This window comes from Arachis ipaensis, chromosome B1, assembly GCF_059453495.1.
Source record: "Arachis ipaensis isolate K30076 ecotype BB chromosome B1, ASM5945349v1, whole genome shotgun sequence".
Lineage (NCBI taxonomy): Eukaryota > Viridiplantae > Streptophyta > Magnoliopsida > Fabales > Fabaceae > Arachis > Arachis ipaensis.
Genome location: NC_142436.1, coordinates 138,055,465 through 138,077,580, shown reverse-complemented (window position 1 = coordinate 138,077,580; position 22,116 = coordinate 138,055,465). Strand labels below are relative to the sequence as shown.

Sequence of the window (22,116 nt, the reverse complement as noted above, 5' to 3'; positions counted from 1 at the left end):
TGTGAGGTCCCTCAGTGAAATGCCTGCACATGAGGATAGGGGCTTCTTGATCCATGCAAAAAGAAAAAAGAAAAAAAAAAAAAAAGGGGTTTTGCTAGGTTGACCATAATTTTTGTAAATAGTGGGCTTTAGAATTAATCTAATAAAGCAAAAAAATATTCTACATCAAATTACTTCCTAAACCTTAATATCAGCATAACTATTGAATTGAATATTCAACAAAAATCATTTAATTAAAAATGAGTAAAATATTGTTTTTGTCCCCAACGTTTAGGGTAAGTCCTAAAATTGTTCATAACGTTTTAATCGTCCTATTTAAGTGATGTTGTTCTGCCGTTAGGGATCCGTTAATAAAATTGACGGCGGGACAAAATTGAGACGATTTTAAAACGTTAGGGAGTTAAATAGGATGAAAACATTAAGGACAAAAACGATACATAAAAATAAATTTTAATTTAATTTTATCTTTCAATAATATTAATTTTTTACTGTACATAATATTCAATTATTTTTTAATTACATCTAAATAAATTACACTTAATCACATTACTTTCATTTTAAATAAATTTATTTTTTTATAATTTTAAAAAATTTTGATACATTAGAGACAAAAGCTATAATTTATATTTTATTGTATATATATATATATTTTTTTTTCTGCAAGTTTATATACTAGTCATTCTATAAACATTTCATGATAACTAAAAATTTTTAAAAGTAAAATTATAAAAAAAATTAATTTATTTAAAATAAAAGTAATATGATTAAGTGTACTTTACTTAGATATGATTAAAAAATAATTGAATACTATGTATGGTAAAAAATTGATATTATTGAAAGACAAAATTAAAATTTATTTCTATGTATCATTCTTGTCCCTAAGGTTTTCGTCCTGTTTAAGTTCCTAACGTTTTAAAATCGTCTCAATTTTGTTCCGCCATCAATTTTGTTAACGGATCTCTAACGGTAGGACAACATTGAATCAGTTTTGAAACGTTAGGGACTTAAATAGGACGATTGAAACGTTAGGGACAACTTTAAAACTTACTCTAAATGTTGGGGACAAAAACAATACTTTACTTTTAATAATGAACATAATCATCTGCATACTTATTGAATTGAACATCTAACATATCCATTGTTCACATTATTTAGAATTCTCATTGTCAACCTATACTTTTCCATCAAAAAAGGATAAAATATATTTGTTGCAACTGAAATTTGATAAAAAATTTAAAAATATTTTTAAATTTTATTTGTTTTAATTTTATTTTTAAATTTTTTTTGTATTAAATATATTCTCAGAGAGTTAAATTTTTAAAAAATTTTAGATTAATCCATGCACAACAATTATATTTAATTTATTTATGTTAAAAGTTGTTTTTAGGTAATTATTATTAAATTAATTCTAAATTGTTAAAAAATTAATTATTAAAAGTATAGGAAAACAATAATGATGGCAAATAATGTGAATAATGAATTTAAAAAAAAGGTAAATTAAAAATAAAAAATTATATTTTTTATTAATTATTTAATTATAAATTTTAAAATTTTAAAAATTAGAATTAATAGAGAGAGGAGGTAAAACTCAAAAAGTAGTGTCTAATCACCCAAATCAAAGCAAGTTAAGCTAAGTTAGAGGATAAAGATGATTTATTTCCATCTGCAAGCAATTTACTTTCTTAACTCCTCTAAATTTCTACAATTTCAATTTGGGATAAATGGAGAAAGTGTTCTTTGATAATCACAGCTGTGAATCAAAGGTTAAAATTATTTCTTGGGGACAAAGCACTTGCTCAAAGGTTCAGATTTAAGATTACCGTTGAAACATTTCTCTTTGCTGATCTGAGGTCTTCGGTCAAGCAAAATGACCAGCTTTAAAATCCCTAATTCGGGGGTTAATTGAAGAAAGTAAAACGACAAGTCTGAGAAGTACATAGCTCAAAGAGTTGACTCAGAAGAGATCAATACAACAACTTGAAAAGAGGTACAAAAAGAAAAATCTTCATCTTTCTGAAGACAAGGAGAGTGGACTTGATTTTGAGTTTGTTCTGAAGAGTTTTTCTGTGAAGAGTTCATCAACTTTGGACAGTGCTTTCTAAGTTATAGAAGCATTCCGCCAAGATGAAGAACTCAATCAGAGTCAGCTGAATCCGGTTCAACTTATAGCAACAGAGGCTGTTGATGCATTAATCTCCTTCATATTTTACAGTTTGTATTTCATTTTCAATGTATATCTTTCTGTAATTTCTTGAAAGGTAAACGATTGAAAGAGAGAAATCAAGAAAAAGCGTATGAGTGACAAAAGGTTGAGTGAAACACTTGAGAGAAAAGTCTAGAGTGAATTCAGATTTCTTTAGGTGGTTTCCTATGTCTTGTGTCTTTTACATGTGAGGTGCCCCTTTTTAAGTTGGGTTAGCACTTAGAGTAAATAGTTAAGTATTAGCATAACCAAGTCAAGTTAGATGAGAACTTGAGAGAGAAAGGATTGAGTTAATCCAAAGAATTGGTGTATGTAATACTTTAACTATAGTAGAAATTCTACCACTGTTGTGGTGGACACTGGATGTAGGTTGCATTGCACAAAGCAACTGAACCAGGATACATGCCTGTGTTATTTCTCTTCTCTTTCTCTGAGTTCTATTTTCTGATATTTATGAGACAAAATGAAATTGTCTCATAAAGTTTCCGCTGCACAGTTCAAACAGATTCTAAGTGAAAGTTTGTTATTAAAGCCTTAATTTTTAAAGTAAAAGAAGGTCATAGATTCAACGCCCCTTCTCTAAGTTTTCTATAACCTTCAGCATTACGTACGGTTACTTCTAATTTTACCATAATCTCCCAATTTTTTGTCCACGCTCAAAACTTGTCGTCCTCAATCTCCGGTCCACCTCCAAAACTCGTCGTTGGTACCGGAGACCGCCGTTCCGATGCATCACCCCGCGTTGCTGTCCCCCTATAGCCAATGTCGACGCTGCCGCACCCCACGCCAATACTGCTGCAGCTTGACCGTACGCCGCTGTCTCCGCAGCCCGTGCAGGCACAGCCGTAAAGAGAATCAATCCCATCCAATTGAATAAGAGTAACTATAAATTATCATATCTCCTTTTTTCTGCACTTCTTCTTACAATATCTAGGCAATGGAATTAGTAGAGAAAATATATTTCTTTTTATCAAATTTATACAACATATTCTCACTACTCATAGCCAATTAAAAAAAAAATAAATTTTTATGAAGGTGATTTAATCCATCTTTATAACTTCCTTTTTTATTGAAAATTTCACATTTATTACAATTCAAATCTTTTCAAAAACCATTATATTTTACAAATTCATCTCTATAACTCCCTAATTTCTTGCATGTGGATGTTCATTTTACATATAAGAAGAGATGATTGTTCTTGTTGCAAATCTATTATTATATTTTATTGAGTAAAGTAATGTTTTTGTCCCCAACGTTTGGGGTAAGTCCTATTTGTATCCCTAACGTTTAAATCGTCCTATTTGTATCCTTAACGTTTATAAAAGTGATTCAATGTTATCCTACTATCAATTATACTAACAAATCAAATTATATTTTTCAATTATTCTCATTTTGATGTATTCATTCTCAATTAGGTCTCACTTGGATATGGTCGATTTTAATATTATACCCACTATTTGTGTTTAGATTCAATTATGTCCGTAGAAAAGTGAATTATGTAAATGTTGTAGGAATTAGTTTCAACATTTGATGAGCTATTTTTTGGAATAGATCATCGATTCTATTCCAGATATTTGTATTCTAACTTCAAGAAGAGATTTTTAAAACTCAAACTAAAGCGCTCATGATGTGTAATTGACGGCAGGATAACATTGAATCACTTTTACAAATGTTAGGGATACAAATAGGACGATTTAAACGTTAGGGATACAAATAGAATTTATCCCAAACATTGAAGACAAAAATAATACTTTACTCTATTTTATTTTACATATAAAAAGAATAGACGTTCATTTTACATATAAAAAGGATGGTTCTTGTTACATATAAAAGGAATGTTTATTCTTATTACAAATTCATTATTATATTTTATTACATATAAAAAGAATAAATGTTCATTTTACATATAAAAGAGTTCACAAATTTAGTGTGGGCTGGTGGGACAACAATGAAGTTGATAGAGTTTCGAGAATGATTAAAATTTTGAAAAGATAAGGTAAAAAATTTTTTATTTCAATTGGGTGATTTTTTTTTTATTTTTAGTGCCTTACTGGGCCAAAAAATCAATCTATTATTTACCTTGTTTAAAATTTTTGGTTGCCCCGAAAATATATTTAATATAAATAAAAAATTTTAAAAATAAAATTACAACAAAATAAAAGTTAAAGAACATTTTTATAACTTTTGACAAAAGACAAAAATTATTCTTCACCCTATAAAGTATAAACAAATGAAACTTGCATCTTGCTGGAAGAGAAGAATTAATTTTCTTGATTTATGAAAAAGGATTATGGCAAACAGCTAGAAGTTGTCACAACTTCTTCTCTTCCACTTTACAAAACCAAAATTACACTTTTAACAACACCATTATCACCACTCTCAAGAACAACATCAACAAATAACAAATCGTGCAGCTGCACCACAATTCTCCAATGAAGATAATGATGATTGCAGCTAAGGCAATGGAAGCGGATGCGAAAGAAGTGCTTTTGAGCTCGCCTCCGCCGGCGGAGTCCGCCGTTCCAGGGGCTGTCAGCGGGGTTCGAAGAACAAGCCAAAACTGGCAGTCATAATCACAAGAGAGAGCGCCAACACGCATAGCTTACATCCTCAAAGTCGCGAGTGGCTTCGACGACCTGGACGGCGTCACCCCCTACGCGCGGCGCCGCCAGCTTGGGATCTGCATCTTAAGCAGCAATGACACCGTCACCAGCGTTACCATCTGGGAGCCCACGGTCCCCGGCTCCGTTGTCACTCTCCAAGGAAGGTTCGAGATACTGTCGCACTCTAGCTCGTTCCTCCCGCCGCCTGCTCCTCCTGGCGCGACAAGCCTCAGAATATACTTTCTCGCATCCAGCGACAAACTGAGAAAACTATAGCAAATGCGTGGTGAGCTGCGGGCCTTTACTTAATTTCTTCTTTCTCCTTTCTAAAGGAATACCGAAATGGACATATATACTCTCGGGTTTTGTTTGGGCCGAGTCCAGGTACTGAGCCCAAGTTGAGCTGAGTCCGAGAAAGGAAAAGGAAAAGCCATGACCGAAAAAAAAAAAAAAAGAAAGGAAAAGGAAAAGGAAAAGCTAAGAGGAGGAGTTGGTGTTGGAGAAGAGGAAGAAGAAGACGCATAGGAAGAGAGAGAATGGGTTCAGCAGGGAAAAACACAGCAGAATTCTTCAGGAGGAGGGACGAGTGGAGGAAGCACCCAATGCTCACCAATCAGTTCCGCCACGCCCTCCCTGGCTTCGGTATCGCCGTTGTCGCCTTCGGCATCTACCTCGTCGGCGAGCAGATCTTCAGTCGCGCCGGCGCTCCTTCTTCCCACTCTCACTCTCACTCCCACTCCACCGCTTCTTCCTCTCACTGATATCTCTTCAGGTACCCTCCTTTCCCTCCACCATCCATTCCCATACATTTTTAGGGTTTAGGATTTGTATGCTCACAGATCTGCCCTTTAAAATACATTCAATTTTGACTCTGCTATTGCACCTATCGCACAAATCATGCTAGGGACAGAAATACGATTCAATTTCTATTCTTGCGTTTTAGTTTTACTTGGTGATTATAGGACGCTGGTTCTTTGATTATACTGGTAACTGCACTGGCCCCTACTTTCTATTACCAAGTATTCCTTTTTGGCTGAAAATTCCCTTAAAAAATTACATTGTTCTTGTAGGTGATGGTGGAAGGAGGCTGGGAAGAAGTAACAACTATGGCACTTGCCCCTTTTTAATGTCCATTAATAAGCTTTTAAGTTCAACTTAAACTGGCACCCTTGAATTTGTAAATCTCAGACTACTTTACCTATCTTGGTATTTTGTTTATCACTATTATTGTTGCTACATTCATACATTGTGCTGCTTGTGCTTTTGAGATTTTACTCGTTTTCTTTCTTCATTTATGTTTATATTGCTTTAGAATGTTATCTCCTCCCAAATACCTTTTAGAAAGAGAGAAAACAAGCAACTCTTTTTAATATCAATCACAAGTATTTTGAAGTAACAAGACTATTTGAATTTTAGATTGAGAAATCAGAAATACAACATTATATTTTGGTTTGTGTTGCATAGTCTCCCCTAGTTGTAGTCTTGTCGAAAGCCGTACATACCAATTTATTAGGTAGGCAATTGACACAGAACAACATGAACCCAAGGTATATATAGCTGTAGATTAGCATGACGAGACCAAAGAAAACAGAGATAATAACAATAATCACGTAGCCCAAGGGATAAAGAAAAGGTTTTGATGCTGATGATAGTTCCTCCTGTTTGTGTGGCTTTCTTTCAAGACAAAAGGTAGGCCTTTAAATTACAGACTGTTATTGTTCCTTTTCCTTGTATAACTAAGATAAACATGCCTCTGTAAACATAACTTTTACAAGGATGATTGAACAAAATTCTACGTATGGCGCGGTACGAGGAGGATTTATTTTTTTTATATATAAAAAAAATCTCAATTAAAAAAAAAAAGGCAAATGGCACTTCTATGTTGAATTATAGTATTCAGTTACAAAAAATCTTATAAAATAAAAAGAGAGATAGATCATGGTGGAGGAATATTACACAGAAAGTGTTACAACATTGAGAAACATTCTCTCCTCTTTCCCGACTAAATTTGAAAGCTTTCCAAATCTGAAAATATTTTTATAGCGGAGAAATTTCTCTCCTTGTATCTTCATCTTAGATATATAATAATATATTCAAAACACTCGTAAAGAGGACTACTACACCACAAAGAGAAAATAATCATAAAAGAATTATTTTAAATTTAGATCTGGATCTAAAAAAAATACGGAAAAAGGAAAGAGAGAAGAGGAGAAAGACAAGTGAAAGGCAAGGAAGATTTATTTGAAGAACTAATAAGATTAGGGTTGGCAATGGGTAGGGTTCTACCCTAACCCTACCCGCGGATTGAAAATTTTATTAAAACTTTACCCTACCCTATCCGCGGGTTGAGAATCTCTCAACCCCTAACCCTACCCGCACCCTAAAATTCTGAACCCTACCTTATCCTACTCGCAGAAATATCAAAATTTTTCAAAATAAATATAAAATTCAATCATTTCAAATTTTATACATATTAATAACATAAAAAATAAAAAACTAATGTTTTAAATTACTAAATTAACTAATTAGTTTAGTGGTTGTTCACTTATTGTAAGTTATTATATAAGGGAGGTTGTGGGTTCAACTCTCACTTCCTTTCCTATATATTTAATTTTTATAAAATGTGTTATATATGAGATAGGAGGCGGGTAGAGTAGGATGTCGTACACCCTAAACCCGTACCCTACTCTACCCGAACAGGTCACTTTATTCGCAAGAATTAATGTGTACTGAATAGAAGTTTATACACTCTTGACCAAATAAACACAGGACATCACAAAAGAATCGTTTTATTTGTTCTGCATTCCTTGCGTATCACCTGCCTTTCCTAGGTTGCGAACACAAAATGTGATGCCATTGATGAGGGGAAACAAGAAGATTGATAACTAGGGGCTAGTGCTTAAAAACCAAATCAAGTGTTTGACAGAACACAGAAGAACTGTCTACGGCTCCAAAGTTTAAGCTATACACTACAATAATTAGATACTCCACGTCAAATTTGGCATTATCTACCATGTAGCAGAGTAGTGCCCATTGGCAGTGAGCCGGATGTTCAGATTCTATAGCAAAGGCAGAAATCTGAGGTTGCGAAAAAAATGTGAAAATAAAATGATAATACTGACGAGATATATATACATATTAAGGTTCCACAAGAAAGGCCCAGGTATCCTTCCTACCTAAGTCTAAATTCAAGCAAAAGTAACAATATGTAAAACTATACTGTAAGTCTGTAACAAATTTATTGATGATGAGACTAGTTTTTAACGAGATGATAAAGTTATATGTATGCAAATTGTTGAATCACCAGTAGCTCTTGATTGTTGATGTGTATAACAAGAGATGTGTGCCACTGAGATTAACAATGTCACTGAGAGAAACAAAGCTCAAGACATGGGGCATTGCTTGCATTCTGGAAGAAACCTTGGGAGTATGAATGAGTTTGAAGGAACCAGTCTGTGGGGAATATGAAACTAGAGAGTATGAATCAGAAGCAGAGTCATCCTTGAGCCACATATCACCATTATCAGCGAAGGCAATAGGTCGGTGGAGGTCCGGGATCCTCAAGCCACAATAAGAGTTGATATCAATGTAGAATGAAAGGCTCCAAGAGCGCTGCACGCCGTAGTCTCGCATGAACCACGTCTCGAATCTGGCGGCTCCAGGGACAACAAAGCAGAGGCAGAGGCAACCTTTGAGAACCCCGAGAGTGATGCCAGAGAGGCTGTGGATATACTGGGCATCGAAGTAGGAGGGGGGCGGTACCCATTTGAACTCATTGGTGTGGAGGTCAAAGGAGCATATCAACTGACAAAGGTGGGTATTGGTGGGTTGAGCGAGCCAATGAAGAGAACCGTTGAGTGAGTGGTGAAAGGAGGCGTTGGGCCTCGGAGTCGCAAGGGCAAAAGCACTCCGAATTGTGGTCCAGGCCTTGTCCCCCACACTGTATAATTCAGCCACGCTATGGGCGGCAAATTGAAGGATTTTGTAGCGGTTGCTGTGGGGATCGTAACCAAATGAAGAGAAACCAATACATGAGGTTGTGGTTGTGGGAGGAGGAGGAAGCTCCAGAATCTCCCCCAACAGAGGATTGCACACATAATAAACACACCCACTGCCACGCAAGCACACCAGCCCCTCGCTCGAGTTCACTAAAACTAAATCCACGTCTTTCTTCAAATCCACTGCACTGAATATTGAACTTGTCGTTGACTTTGACCTTGGACAGCTAACGTTACGATCGCGATTGCGATTGCGATTGCGCTTTGTATCGGGTGCAGGTTTTAAGGAGGCGAGGGAGGAGGAGGAGTGAGGGATGAGGAAGGAGGCGCTGCCCCACGAGTGGAGGCAGAGGAGGCGGCTGTTACGCGAGAGGAGGAGAAAGGAGGTGGGTGCACGGGAGACATAAAGGGAACGGAAGCGGGGATCGGAGACGAGGGCTCTGAAGGAGGTGCAGACGGAGGCGCAGCGGATGACGGAGGAGGCTGGCAGCCTTGCGATGATCTCAGAGAGCAAGTGAATTGGAAGGTCCAATATGTGTACGGTGGCTAACCCTAACTCTGCCCCTCTGCAACCCCGACTCCTCTGTTTCTTCTTTTCCATTCAAGTTCTCAATTCCCAATTCCCAATTCCCAATACCCAATTGCCAAAACCCTTACTTTCCAGTTTATATACGTACTTAACGTTAATAAATCACTAATTAGCCGGAGCTACTTCTAAATTTAATATTATAATTTTGGTTTATCTAACATACACGTCACCATTTGATAAGATTATTATTAAAAATAATAAATAATTACTTACTCAAATTACTGAAATTAGTCTCCAAAGCTTTTACAATAAGATATTTTAGCCTTTTAACATTTAAAATAATATCTAACATTAACTTTTATTAGATAATATAATCTTTTTAAAATTTTTAATCTATTTATTTCAAATTTTATTATTTACATATACAAAAGTTTTCTATATATTTTAAATAAATTATAAATTAATTTTAAAAAGACATTATTTTTTAAAAAGTTAAATAATTTAAAATAAGGACAATTTACCTAAATAAATAAATTGAGTGAATTCTTTACCTAAATACACAAAATGAAAACTTGTTACGTGCATGTGCATTTTTACTATTATGTAAACCGTGGTAGCCAATTACGGTTTCTAATTTCTACGTAAACCGTTGTTACTAAGGATGGATTATGGTTGGAACACATTAAGCATAAACCGTGGTAGCCTCCCACGGTTTATGAAGAGAATTCGTTGAACATAAACCCTCCTAGCTTCCCACGGTTTATGAAGAGAATGGCTTCAACATAAATCTCCCTAGGTTCCCAAGGTTTACATGTTAGGTAGTATAAATACATAAACAAACATATAAAAGTGATTCAATTAAACATATAAAATAAATGGACTTACTCAGATGAATTTAGTACACTGAACAAACATATTAAATTTTTTATTGAACAATAATATTAATACTTATTGAATACTCTATTATTTTTTATCATATAAAAAATTAAATTAAATAAATAGTAAAATATAAAATAATATTAAATTAAATAAATAAAAAATATCTAATTTTTTATATTTGAACTTAAAGATAGAGAGAGTGTTGTTTATTGAACTTCTTAGATACTTTAAGTCATAGTAAAGTATTTAAATCAATTGAATTATTTTTTATCTTTTGAAAAAGTACTACTAAGTTTTTTATAAAAAGTTTGGGGGGCCATGTCCCCCCTTATCTGAACTAAGCTCTACCACTGGTTTATTGGGTCGTCGTTGTTGTTTAAGTTGTATTAGGCACTCTTAATTTGAGTAATGTAAGGTTGGTTAAGTCAATGAATGTCGACATGTTTGTTTAGTGTACTAAATTCATCTGAGTAAGTCCATTTATTTTATATGTTTAATTGAATCACTTTTATATGTTTGTTTATGTATTTATACTACCTAATATGTAAACCTTGGGAAGCTAGGAGGGTTTACGTTGAAGTCATTCTCTTCATAAACCGTGGGAAGCTAGGAGGGTTTATGTTCAACGAATTCTCTTCATAAACCGTGGGAGGCTACCACGGTTTATGCCTAATGTGTTCCAACCATAATCCGGTTCCTTGACGGTTTACATAATAGTAAAAATGCACATGCGCGTAACAAGTTTTCATTTTGTGTATTTAGGTAAAGGATTCACTCAATTTATTTATTTAGGTAAATTGCCCTTAAAATAATTGAACTCATATTTATTTTTAATCATATAAAATATTAATTTAATGTAATTTATAATACTATATTCTATAATTATTTTTTGATAAAAAAAGAGAATGACTTAGTGTTGTTTAAAAAGATGGAAGAACTCTCATTTATTATAAAATTTTTACATAAATAATTAAGAATATTTGTGCAAATACTTATAAAGGTAATATTTTAAAATATATGTACAATATGAAGCAAGTCATTTTTAAAGTCAAATTTACAAACTTTGGTAAGCTACAAGATTAATGTGCGCTCAAACCTGCTTCGCACTTAATCCTATCCGTGGCGAATCGAGTTAGCAATCCTATTCAACCGGATTGAGTACCCATGAATAAAGAGCATGTTGTCATCCCTGCGAAAAATGACTGTATTATCTAATAAAAACAAATATTAAAAATTATTTTGCGTATTTTAAAACTTAGAAGATTAAAGTGCTTGATTTTAAAAACTTATAATTTGGATAATTATTAGAAAAAATTGAACGTTTTAGTTTAATAAATATGTAATAAAGACATTAGAAATTAGAATTTTGTATTTCTTTTTCTATAAAAACTTTCGTAACTAGTAACTTTATTATGTATTTTTAGAATATATCTTAGCTACATTTTTTTAATTTTGTTGTGTGATTTTTTAAAATGATATTCATTATTATTATTATTATTATTATTATTATTATTATTATCAAAATTTTAGATTGTAAAGATAATTTGAAAGTAATATATAATAGAAATATGATATTATTACTTAAAAAGTGGTAATATACTAATATCTGCAATTAATAGTTATTTATGTGTTAATTAATTTATCTTTTTTAGGTTTTCTGTTATTCTTATCTTCAATTTATTTTTAACTTTTCAAAAATAAATATTTATTTCATAAACAATAACAAAACACAAATATTCAATATCAGGACTGGTGACAAAAATAAGGATCTCCCAAACTTTATAGTGTGTGCGTGTGTTCATGTAAAAGCTGTACACGAAGGTCTTCCAGATAAAACAGAACTTAACTTTGAAGTTAGAACCAGAACTTATACTCCGTTATTTCGTGCATCTCAGCAAATTTGGACTAATTGGATTAGATGAAACGAATAAATGACCATTTATATCTATAAAAGATGATAATGCTGATATATGTACTCATAATAGATCAAAACTGATCTTGTACCCACGAGAGTTACCCTTCGTATGACAAAATTACCCTGTTTTGATTAAATGCTTGCTTCGTTATTATCCGAACCTACATAGCACCCCAACCCTCCAAAACCCTATCCCTCTTCAATTTCAGTTCTAATTTCAACCACCTATTCCTCTTTTATGGTGGTAGCTTCCTCCTCCTCTGCCGCCACTACTGCTCTTCCATTATTTGGCACTATCGCTTCATCTCCGCGCTTTCCTTCCCAAATCCCAACTCTCCCTCTTTCATCAGCATCGATTGGAGAAGGTGGAGGAAGGGTGTAATTATTGTGCAAAGTATTACATTTGTTGTGATCCAAACTTGTGTGAAAACTATCATCATAGATTATAATGATCTTATTGGTCTCAACTACAGCAATAAGGTTCACGCTTTTGCTATTGTTGCCAAGTTGGATCAACTTTGGTGAAATAGCATTGAGGAGGCAGCCTTGAATGGGTAACAACCCACACTCATGATGCTCTGCCATAGTGATTGGGTACCGAAAAGTCCCAAATTTTCCACAAGTAAAGGAGCTTGGACAGTTTTTATGGTTCCCATTGGCATGAGCAGCAGTAACAATCAGTAGAATGTAAGAAAACAAGAAGCAAAAGAATAAGAAAACATGTACTTTTGTTTGGTTTCGAAATCTAAAATTAGGTTCACAAAATAAAAGTGGATTCATATAATAAATGTGTTCCACTGGAGCCTGGAGTTCCCATTTATTTGAGACTTCACTTTCATCAACATCGAAACCCAAGACTTGAACTCCATGATTGTACAAGCCTGTATGAACATCGAAAATCAAAACTCAAGTCTCGCCAACATCCAAAACGAGCTCGTCAAGATCGGCCCCAAGCCCCACTTTCGTGTTGAGCGCCGCAGTTGGTGAGCAAAGTTCACCACGTTCTTCGTGAGCAACCGCGAGCAACTAGACATAGAAGACTGTAAGGAGCTTCTAGACTATTCAGTTTCGGAGCTGGCATGGTCCATGGGAAGGATGAGAAGAATCCGTGGCGGAGATACAAGTGCGTAATAGGGTTGATAGATGGTGTTGATTTTGTGGAAAATCGTGCGCCAGCGATGGAGAAGGGTTTGAAAAAGAGGGAGAGTTGGAAAAGAGAGTGTGAGGATGAGACGGAGGTGCAAAGGGACGGAAGAGCGATGGTAGCGGCAGAGGAGGAGGAAGCTGCCGCCATGAAATAGGGATGGGTGGTTGAAATTAGAAATGAAATTGAAGAGGGATAGGGTTTTGGAGGGTTGGGTGCCACGTAGGTTCAGATAATAACGAAGCAAGCACTTAACCAAAATAGGATATTTTTGTCACACGGAGGGCAACTCTCGTGGATACAAGATCAATTTCGATCTATCATGGATACATATGTCAGCTTTATGAGTACAAATGGTCATTTATTCTAGATGAAACTATGCCTCATGATTTTTGTTAAACTGATTTTTATTTTTTATCTTTTAATAAAAAATCTTATTTAAGAAATGATAAGGAAATTATGGTAAAACAGCGGGAATAAGTAATTTTAAGGGTTAAGTATTGTTTTCGTCTCTAAGGTTTGAGGCCAAAATCAAAATCGTCCCCGACATTTTTTTGTTATTAAAATCATCCTCAACGTTACAAAATATTATAAAATCGTCATTTTCTACCTTAATTTTATTTTTTTTACCAAATTATCCTTAATAATTAATATAAATAATAAAAATAATATTAAAAAATAAAAATAAATCCTCCCCCCTCCACCTATACCCCCACTCCGTAATCTCTTCCCTTTCTTCTCTCCCCATCCCCTTCCTCATAACCCCTCTCCCTTTTCCAATCCCTCAAAGCTTATGAATATGTATGCCAAGTGTAGCGACCTTGATGCGGCCAAGGGTGTGTTCTTTGGGATGTGGAGGAAAGATGTGGTTTCTTGAACTTCCATTATTGTCGGCAGTGCGCAGCATGAAAGAGCTGAGGAAACATGGGCTCCGTGACAGCATGGTTTCGACTGATGTTAAACCGAGTGAGGTGACATTTGTTGGATTGATTTAGGCCTGTAGTCACGCTGGTTTGGTTGGCAAGGATCGTTGGATTGATTTACCCCTGATGAACCTACTTGGGCTGCTTTACCGAGTGCTTGTAAGCACCATGGTAATGCCAAGATGGCGATTAGGATTGCTAATCATCTATTGAGCTTAAAACCTGAAGAGTCTTCCTCCTATATATTGTTATCTAATGTTTATGCTGGGGCTGATATGTGAAAAAATGTTTCAAAGGTGAGGAAGATGATGATGGTAGTGGAAGTTAAGAAACAACCTGGGTATAGCTGTAGCTACATTGAATTGGGAAAGGAGAGTTATGTGTTTTATGCTGGAGAGACGTCTCATCCGATGAAGGGAATGGGGAGAGAAGAAAGAGAAGAGATAGGGAGTGGGGGTGCAGGTTGGGAGAGGGGAGGGGAGGGGAAATGGTTGGTTTTTATTTTTTAATATTATTTTTATCATTTATATTAATTATTAAGGGTAATTTGGTAAAAAAATAAAATTAAAGTAGAAAATGACGATTTTATAACGTTTTGTAATGTTGAGGATGATTTTAATAACAAAAAAAGGTTAGAGACGATTTTGGTTTTGGCCTCAGACCTTAAGGACAAAAACAGTACTTAACTCTAATTTTAAAGATATTATTTAAAATTATAATATTAGTAAATATAAATAAAAAATATATTTTTAAATTTCCTTCGTTTCTTTTTTATTTTTTGGTAGATGGATTGAACAACTTTTAATTTTAGGTTACACACACTACACCCACACATACACATAAAATTTACTTTTTTATCAAGTTTGCATTACATGAAACTTGAACTTAAGACCTCTCGTTCATTTCTTAATATTTTGTACAGAATTTTATTTTTCGGACTGTTATTGAAAACTGGGCTGAGGCCCAACACATTCTTGACTAACCATAAATCATCCTGGTCCGGTACCACTAATGATGAATAATACGTAAAAGAAACAAAAGCCCAACAAAAGACTAAGCCCAACCTAAACCGATGTCATGCTTGCCTGCAAGATTAAGAGAAATGGGCCTTTGCCCCTGCTGGAATACAAAAACATCAAAACAAGATAAATTGTGGCATGACAAAAAAAAAATTTGTGGCAATGTATATTTTCAGCATAGTCATAGTCATCCATAGTCAACCAACTTGGGTTGGTCGAGTGGTCAGCTCACTCGTCCGCTTAAGCAAGTGTCGGGAGTTCGAACCCCGCCTTGTGCATGCAGCAACTCATTGGCCAGCGACAGACCCTTAAATGGAGCTCAGATTCGCGACGGATTAGTCTTCAACCTGTCGGGTTGGGGGATACCGTTTGGGTAAACCAAAAAAAAAATAGTCATCCATAGTCATGGACAACAACTAATTTCGATTGGTCTAAATAATTTATTGACAAACAACAAATTTTTTAATAAAACTAAAATCTATAATAAATTAGTCATTTGTCTACGGGGACGAACGATACCACGGAGAATTAAAAAAATAGTCATAGACAACCAACCTCAAATCATAAACATTTCTATCGCTAAGATTTCTGACCAAGTTAATATGTGGCTATGTGCATCCTCTTCCATTTCTTTTAAGATGAATAATATTAACTAGCTAAATCATTAAAGGACGAGTAAGGAGCCATCAGATCATAAGACTAACTTCATAGAAAGATGTATGTTCACTATTCGGACCAAATATTTATCAATATATAGAGATCGAAAGTGATGGACTCTGAGCTACCAAACAGAAAAGCACTGTGGTGGTGAGCAGGGTGACAGAATGCGATAGATTAGAGGCAACTTTTTTTTTTTATTATTTTGTTAATTAATGTATGCACTTCAAATTAAATAAATTATACATTGTCACTGCCATGCATTAACATAATATATATGTTGCAAGTTGCAACGGTCTTGGCTCCGATCCGCGCATGATATATAGTAGTATGTATATTTACCCGCTATATATATGAGTTACAAATTGAAGGGAAAATAAAGGAAGTAGCAGGCATGCATTAAACCCATAAACATGAAAAAATTAATTGCTGGCACGAGAGGTAGGGTTCCTTAGTCCAATATCTAACATATATGTCCTCCAGCCATATGGATATGGCCATGGCCATTTCAGAGTGGCTTTAAGTAAATGATTGCATGGGCTTCCCATTTATGGGAAACACTTTTTACTACTCTCATCCTCGTATCATCATCACCTATGGCCTATGCGCTATGGGCTAGCTATATGGCTCATTCATCCATGCATATTCACTCATTCATTTTGGTTTCATGGGGAATTGGATTCTTTGTATTCAATTTATTGCAACTATACTACTACTACGTACTACATATACCTGCAAATCAAACTGCTGTACGTTCTCATAAGCACGCAGGCACACGCATATATATATATGCGTGACACGTATACTTATATATCAATTTATATTACATTATATGAAGAAGAAAATAGAACGAATGAGTTGCAACAGAATTAATTGAGAAAGAAAGTCAGGTGTACGTGTGTGTTGTTTTGTAATAAGTTGAGGTCGTTTCATGGCCCAGCAGATCTCGCGGATGTTACTTATTGTTTCATCCTAAAAGTCTAAGGTCATATATACATACACATATTATATATGCTGCTCTTTAATGAATAAATTGTAATAAAGTATGTAACTCTTTCATACTCACACACAGATTTCAATTAAGTACTTAATTAAGAAACTTATTTAATTACCAAGCATAAGTGACTTAAATTATAAAATGGGAAAGAGAAAGGAGTAGCAAGTTGGTGGGAGCCACAGGCACGCACGAAGAATGAAGGAGAAAAGGGTAATACAGATGGATATATCAGAGGAGACAAACTTTTGAATGCTTAATTCATGATGCCATTTTCCCTTCGCATGCGTAAAACACCCCTTCCCCTCTTTCTCTCTCTCCCACTTCTTACTAAACCTAATTCTTGCCTTGCACCAGCCTTACTAATCCTAACTACTCCTTTTTTATTTTGTTTTCACCTTTTTTTAATTTTTCTGATATTCTTTAATGGAATAGGGCAAAAACTAATTCATCAACGATTTAAATTCGTTTTGAAACTTTAAGTTTAACTAATATATTTATTTAAACAAATAAGTGAACTAATTATTCGACCAACTTAATTATTATCAAAAGATTGGAAATACTCAACTAAAGTTATTTCAATATTTAGTAGTCATTATTCACTGTTGAAAAATAAATGGTTAAAAACTAAAATTTTCTTTTAGTGATTTAAGCATAAATTTAAATTCTATTAAAAAATTTACATAAATGTTTAATTATTTTTATTATATAGTAGAAGTTACTATTTTTATATCTACCATTTAAATAGTCAATCAAATAAATAAATATAATAAAATAATAATGTAAATTATTTTATATTAATATTCATCAAAATTAGATTGCTGAGATATTAATTTAATAAATCGTCATATCTCTTAAGATATTATAATATAATATCAAATAGCACATGGTAATTTTGATCCGGCCTAATTAAATATAATATTTATCTATAAAAAAATAATTTTCTCTTCTGTTTTTTTTTTAATTATTTTCATTTAAGTTAAACTTGCTTGTTTTGGAAAAAAAACAAATGTAATAACCAGTCCTTATCACAGAAACGGCAAATAGTTTTCGTAAGAATTATTCATTAATTATTGTCATTTTTTAAAAAGAATAAAACATGAATTGTATTGAATTCTGACAACGGTGGATCCCGCCATTGCATGATTCTATTAAATAAAATATTTGAAATAATAATAAATGAAAAAAGTCACAGCAAAATGACAAGGGATAAACTTGGGTATTAATGAGAAATTGACAACTTTAGCTTATTGCATGTGAGGAAGGAAACTAAACTAAAGAAACTAAGAATACCAAATACAAAATTGAAAGAGAATGAGAAGTTAAGTGAAGGCCATGCCCTCATCAACTTTCTAGTTCGATTCATTCTAATTAGAAATAAATGGTTTCATATGTATGGACAAAAAAGTTCATGAATTTCTACATACATTTGGTATAAATGCAATAATGAAAGTGAGTATTAGTATTGAAGTATGTATATGCATGTATATGTATGTGTGTAGTATTTTAATTTATGGTCCCCCCATGATCCAACTGAATCAAAATAGTCAGTGTCTCAAACCCATCAGCTTCTCTCTCTCATGCACCACTCGAGCTTATCATTAAATCTAGATAAGATAATTCTATCTACTTTTTCGTCACCATATGCATTCAACCATAAGTGATGAATTGAATATAACACAATTCAAAGTTACAAATTTAAATTAGAAATCCAAACACCCTGTAACTCAGTACATGCATAGGTACATGCATTATTAGAGAAGAGCTATGCTGCTTACTGCTGTGGTGGTTCGGTCGGTGGTGATCTTCCCTTCCAAAACACACCTTTCCTGCTCTACTTCATACCCAAGATTCTCTCAATAATTTCAATGTAACTTAAGTGTGAGATTAGAATATATATATATATAAAAGAAACTCTAGGATCAGTATTTTTTTAGTAATTTTAATCATTATTTAGTTAGCACAATACTAAATTATCTTCTATAAATAAATTTTAAAAAATATCAATACAAATTATATTGACTCACGTATATAAATTTTTGGTAAATATAAATATAAATTATATATTTTTTATTTGTGTATAAACATCTACAAATATAGATATAAATTATTACTCTAAATATTAGTCCAAATTAATAATATTTACTGATTACGTAATATTATTATTATTATTATATATATATATATATTAGTGACTGATTTTAATGTATAAATATTATTTTTAATATTATATAAATGACTAATTAGTATTCTAATATGGATTGAATTTTAATATAATAATAATAATGTAATTGCATGCAACGAAGGTTATTACAAAGTGAATTATTGCTAAAATTGATTAAATGTCTCCATAAAAAAATTGAATATTAAATGTATATAAAAAATTAATTATTATATAAAGGTTTAATTATTCTGTTGGTCCTTATAGTTTCGTGAAATTTTCAATTAGGTCCCTGTACTTTTTTTCTTTTTAATTGGGTCCCTACACTAATTTTTTTTTTTCATTCCCTCTTAGTAGTAATTGACTTAATTTTATAGTGACCCAACTAAAAAAAAAATTGGTATAAGGACCTAAATAAAAAGAAAAAAAAATGTAGAGACCCAATTAAAAAAAAAAATTGGTGCAAGAACTCAATTAAAAAGAAAAAAAAATATAGGGACCTAATTGAAAATTTCACGAAACTATAGAGACCAATAGAATAATTAAACCTTATATAATATATATATATATATATATATATATATATATATATATTAATTTATTTTTAATATATATTTATATTTTAACATATATTTTATATTGATAATTATTTTGATAGCTGATTTTAGTTTACATATAGTATATAGTATAGTCGATATATATATATAAAATACATAAATATATAACATAAGCCATAAAAAATACAACAGAAGATACTACTAAAATTAAAAGGATAAAAAAATAGCACATAAACATCACAAACATCAACATAATAAAGTGAGACCAGCAATATATAGAACATAATTAATCCTATATATAGAAGTTTTGTCATAGGTCAACTTAATCTATAGTAAAAGAACTTTGGTGATTTTACATCCCAGCCACCTGTCGTGGTTATATATTGTACCTACTTTGTTATGGCTATTATTATATAAACCCTAAACTAATTAACCAGCTATTAGCATTAGTAGTGACTGATAATTATTCAAAACGCACGCATGCATGCATGCAGAGAGTTTCTCAAATTGAAAATTAATTAAGTATGGAATGAAGTTGTAGCAACGAACACATATTATTTGGTCTCCTGATATTAATATATCACTGCTTTACTATGATATTAATTCATGGGTCGTCAATAAATGAAATTAAAAAGGATACAAATAAATAAAAGTGTTGGCTTCTTTTATTGTGAGAGTAGTGAGGCAATTTGTCATTACTTATTATTAGTTAGTTACTTTGAATCTCATGGCATAGCTTAGGTAGGTAGCTAGGTTGCTTTGCAGATCAGAATATTGTATGTATATATGTTGATGGATGCATATGCATATGCATGTGCCCCTTTTGGCTTTGGCTTTCGAGTGTGTGGCCTTTACAATTATTAATTTGGGTGTTACGTACACTCTTTACACAAATATTTAAAGCAATGGGAATGTTCCCAACGGCTACTTGTCCTTGCTTTTCATCATCATATATAATAAGCAAAGGAGAAGAATGGGGTCCCCCTAATCCCACACACCCTACCCCCCAATTTGCTTTAATTCATTCAATGCTTTCTATATATTATGCTTAATTCTTCACATAATTTATAATCTTTCGTGTTAATCAAGTGCATAATATGATGGTAAAATGATTGTCCATTACTATGGTGGATTCGGACTAAGATCATTATTATAAAGATTGGAAGGAAAGAAATTAATAAAGTTGTTACACTACACACATACAGTACAACACACATTCTGAACATTTGAAATTGAAGCTTAAGGAACCAAAGTGTAAGTAAGTGTGTGTGTGTGTGCATGTGCCTTTGCCTGTGCAAGAGTGAAAAATGATCCTTCCTTTCAATTCATTTCCTACATTTTATGACTCACAGAAAAAAAGGTAGGATGAAAAGTTAAATTGTCCATGAGTAGGAAGGGAAGCTAGCATGCAAGAATCATGTCTGTCATCAATGTTTGTCGTGGTGGTGGACACTTGCCTCCTCTTCTAGCGCTTCAAATTACTTAATAATAAGTGTCCTTTAAGATAAGAAGAATGATATAGAAGGTTTACAGAATTTAATCAACAATGTTTAGAAGTGTACATTAAAAATATGTTATTAGATTGTGAGACTAAAAAAATTGGACTCATACTAAAAGTGCTGACAAAAAAAATAATAAATTTTATTAGATTTTGGAATTTTTTAAGATATTTATTAAGGTAATTAATATTAAAATTTTATTCAAAAAATCAACAATTTAAAGTAAAAAAAGAGTTTAATTTTAATGAATTGATATAATAAAAATTTTTATATAATTATCTAATTAAATTGATGTATTTAAACAATATTTAATTTTAAGTATTATATGTAAAAATTAATTATTTTTATTAATGGAACAGTATATAATTATTTATTTATGTAAAAATGCCAACAATGTATGAAAGTTAAATTTTAGAAAATAATTTTTTAAAGATTGATACATAGATAATTTTTTATCAGTAACATATATTATCAATAACATTATATGTTCCGCCACTAATACTAATAATTTTATTTAATTTAACTAACATATATTTTAAGAATGAATTATAAAATTATTAAATAAAAAAAGTTGTTTTTATAAGAGAATACAAAATTTAAATTTGTAATATATTAATTATGTATTTATTCAAATAAAAAAATTATTAATAATAATCTTAGCAGGATGTAATTTAAAGAGATACATAATAGCTAAATAACTGTTAATTCTTTTTCTGTCAGCAAGAAAATGAGAAAAGGACAAATAGGTTTCTAACATTTTGTCCTGCGGATATTTTCATCCTTGACCATTAAAAAATACTTTTAAGTCTCTGACCTTCACAAAACTTGGACAGATCAGTCCCTGACGGAGGCATTTGGACGGAGGGACTGATCCGTCCAAATTTTATGAAGGTCAGGGACTTAAAAATATTTTTCAATGGTCAGAAACAAAAATGTCTGCGGGACAAAAAATTAAGGACCTATTTGTCCTTTTCTGCAAGAAAATTAAACCCGACTTCCTTACCGTACAAACTCCATAAAACCAAAGTTATTGTG

The 22,116-nt window shown here is 32.5% G+C and overlaps 2 protein-coding genes and 1 pseudogene across 2 annotated transcripts; 2 read left to right on the top strand and 1 right to left on the bottom strand.

Moving 5' to 3' along the window:
* The first annotated feature begins 4,568 nt into the window (after positions 1-4,568).
* LOC148578559 (AT-hook motif nuclear-localized protein 21 pseudogene) lies at positions 4,569-5,082 on the top strand (annotated as a pseudogene).
* A 176-nt stretch (positions 5,083-5,258) lies between these two features.
* On the top strand, positions 5,259-6,097 carry LOC107635988 (NADH dehydrogenase [ubiquinone] 1 beta subcomplex subunit 3-B-like). The gene is made up of 2 exons (XM_088501848.1): positions 5,259-5,578; positions 5,877-6,097. The coding sequence occupies exon 1, from the start codon at positions 5,343-5,345 to the stop codon at positions 5,565-5,567; it is 225 nt and encodes a 74-aa protein (XP_088357974.1). The 5' UTR covers positions 5,259-5,342; the 3' UTR covers positions 5,568-5,578; positions 5,877-6,097.
* Positions 6,098-7,890: 1,793 nt separating this feature from the next.
* Positions 7,891-9,452, bottom strand: LOC107612699 (F-box/kelch-repeat protein At3g23880). The gene has a single exon (XM_016314407.2). It carries the CDS (start codon positions 9,403-9,405, stop codon positions 8,107-8,109), a length of 1,299 nt encoding a protein of 432 aa, XP_016169893.2. The 5' UTR covers positions 9,406-9,452; the 3' UTR covers positions 7,891-8,106.
* Positions 9,453-22,116: the final 12,664 nt, after the last annotated feature.

Bases quoted from the DNA above. Each gene is read 5' to 3' on its own strand.
- LOC107635988 (XM_088501848.1), top strand. From the start codon at position 5,343: ATGGGTTCAGCAGGGAAAAACACAGCAGAATTCTTCAGGAGGAGGGAC.
- LOC107612699 (XM_016314407.2), bottom strand. From the start codon at position 9,405: ATGGAAAAGAAGAAACAGAGGAGTCGGGGTTGCAGAGGGGCAGAGTTA.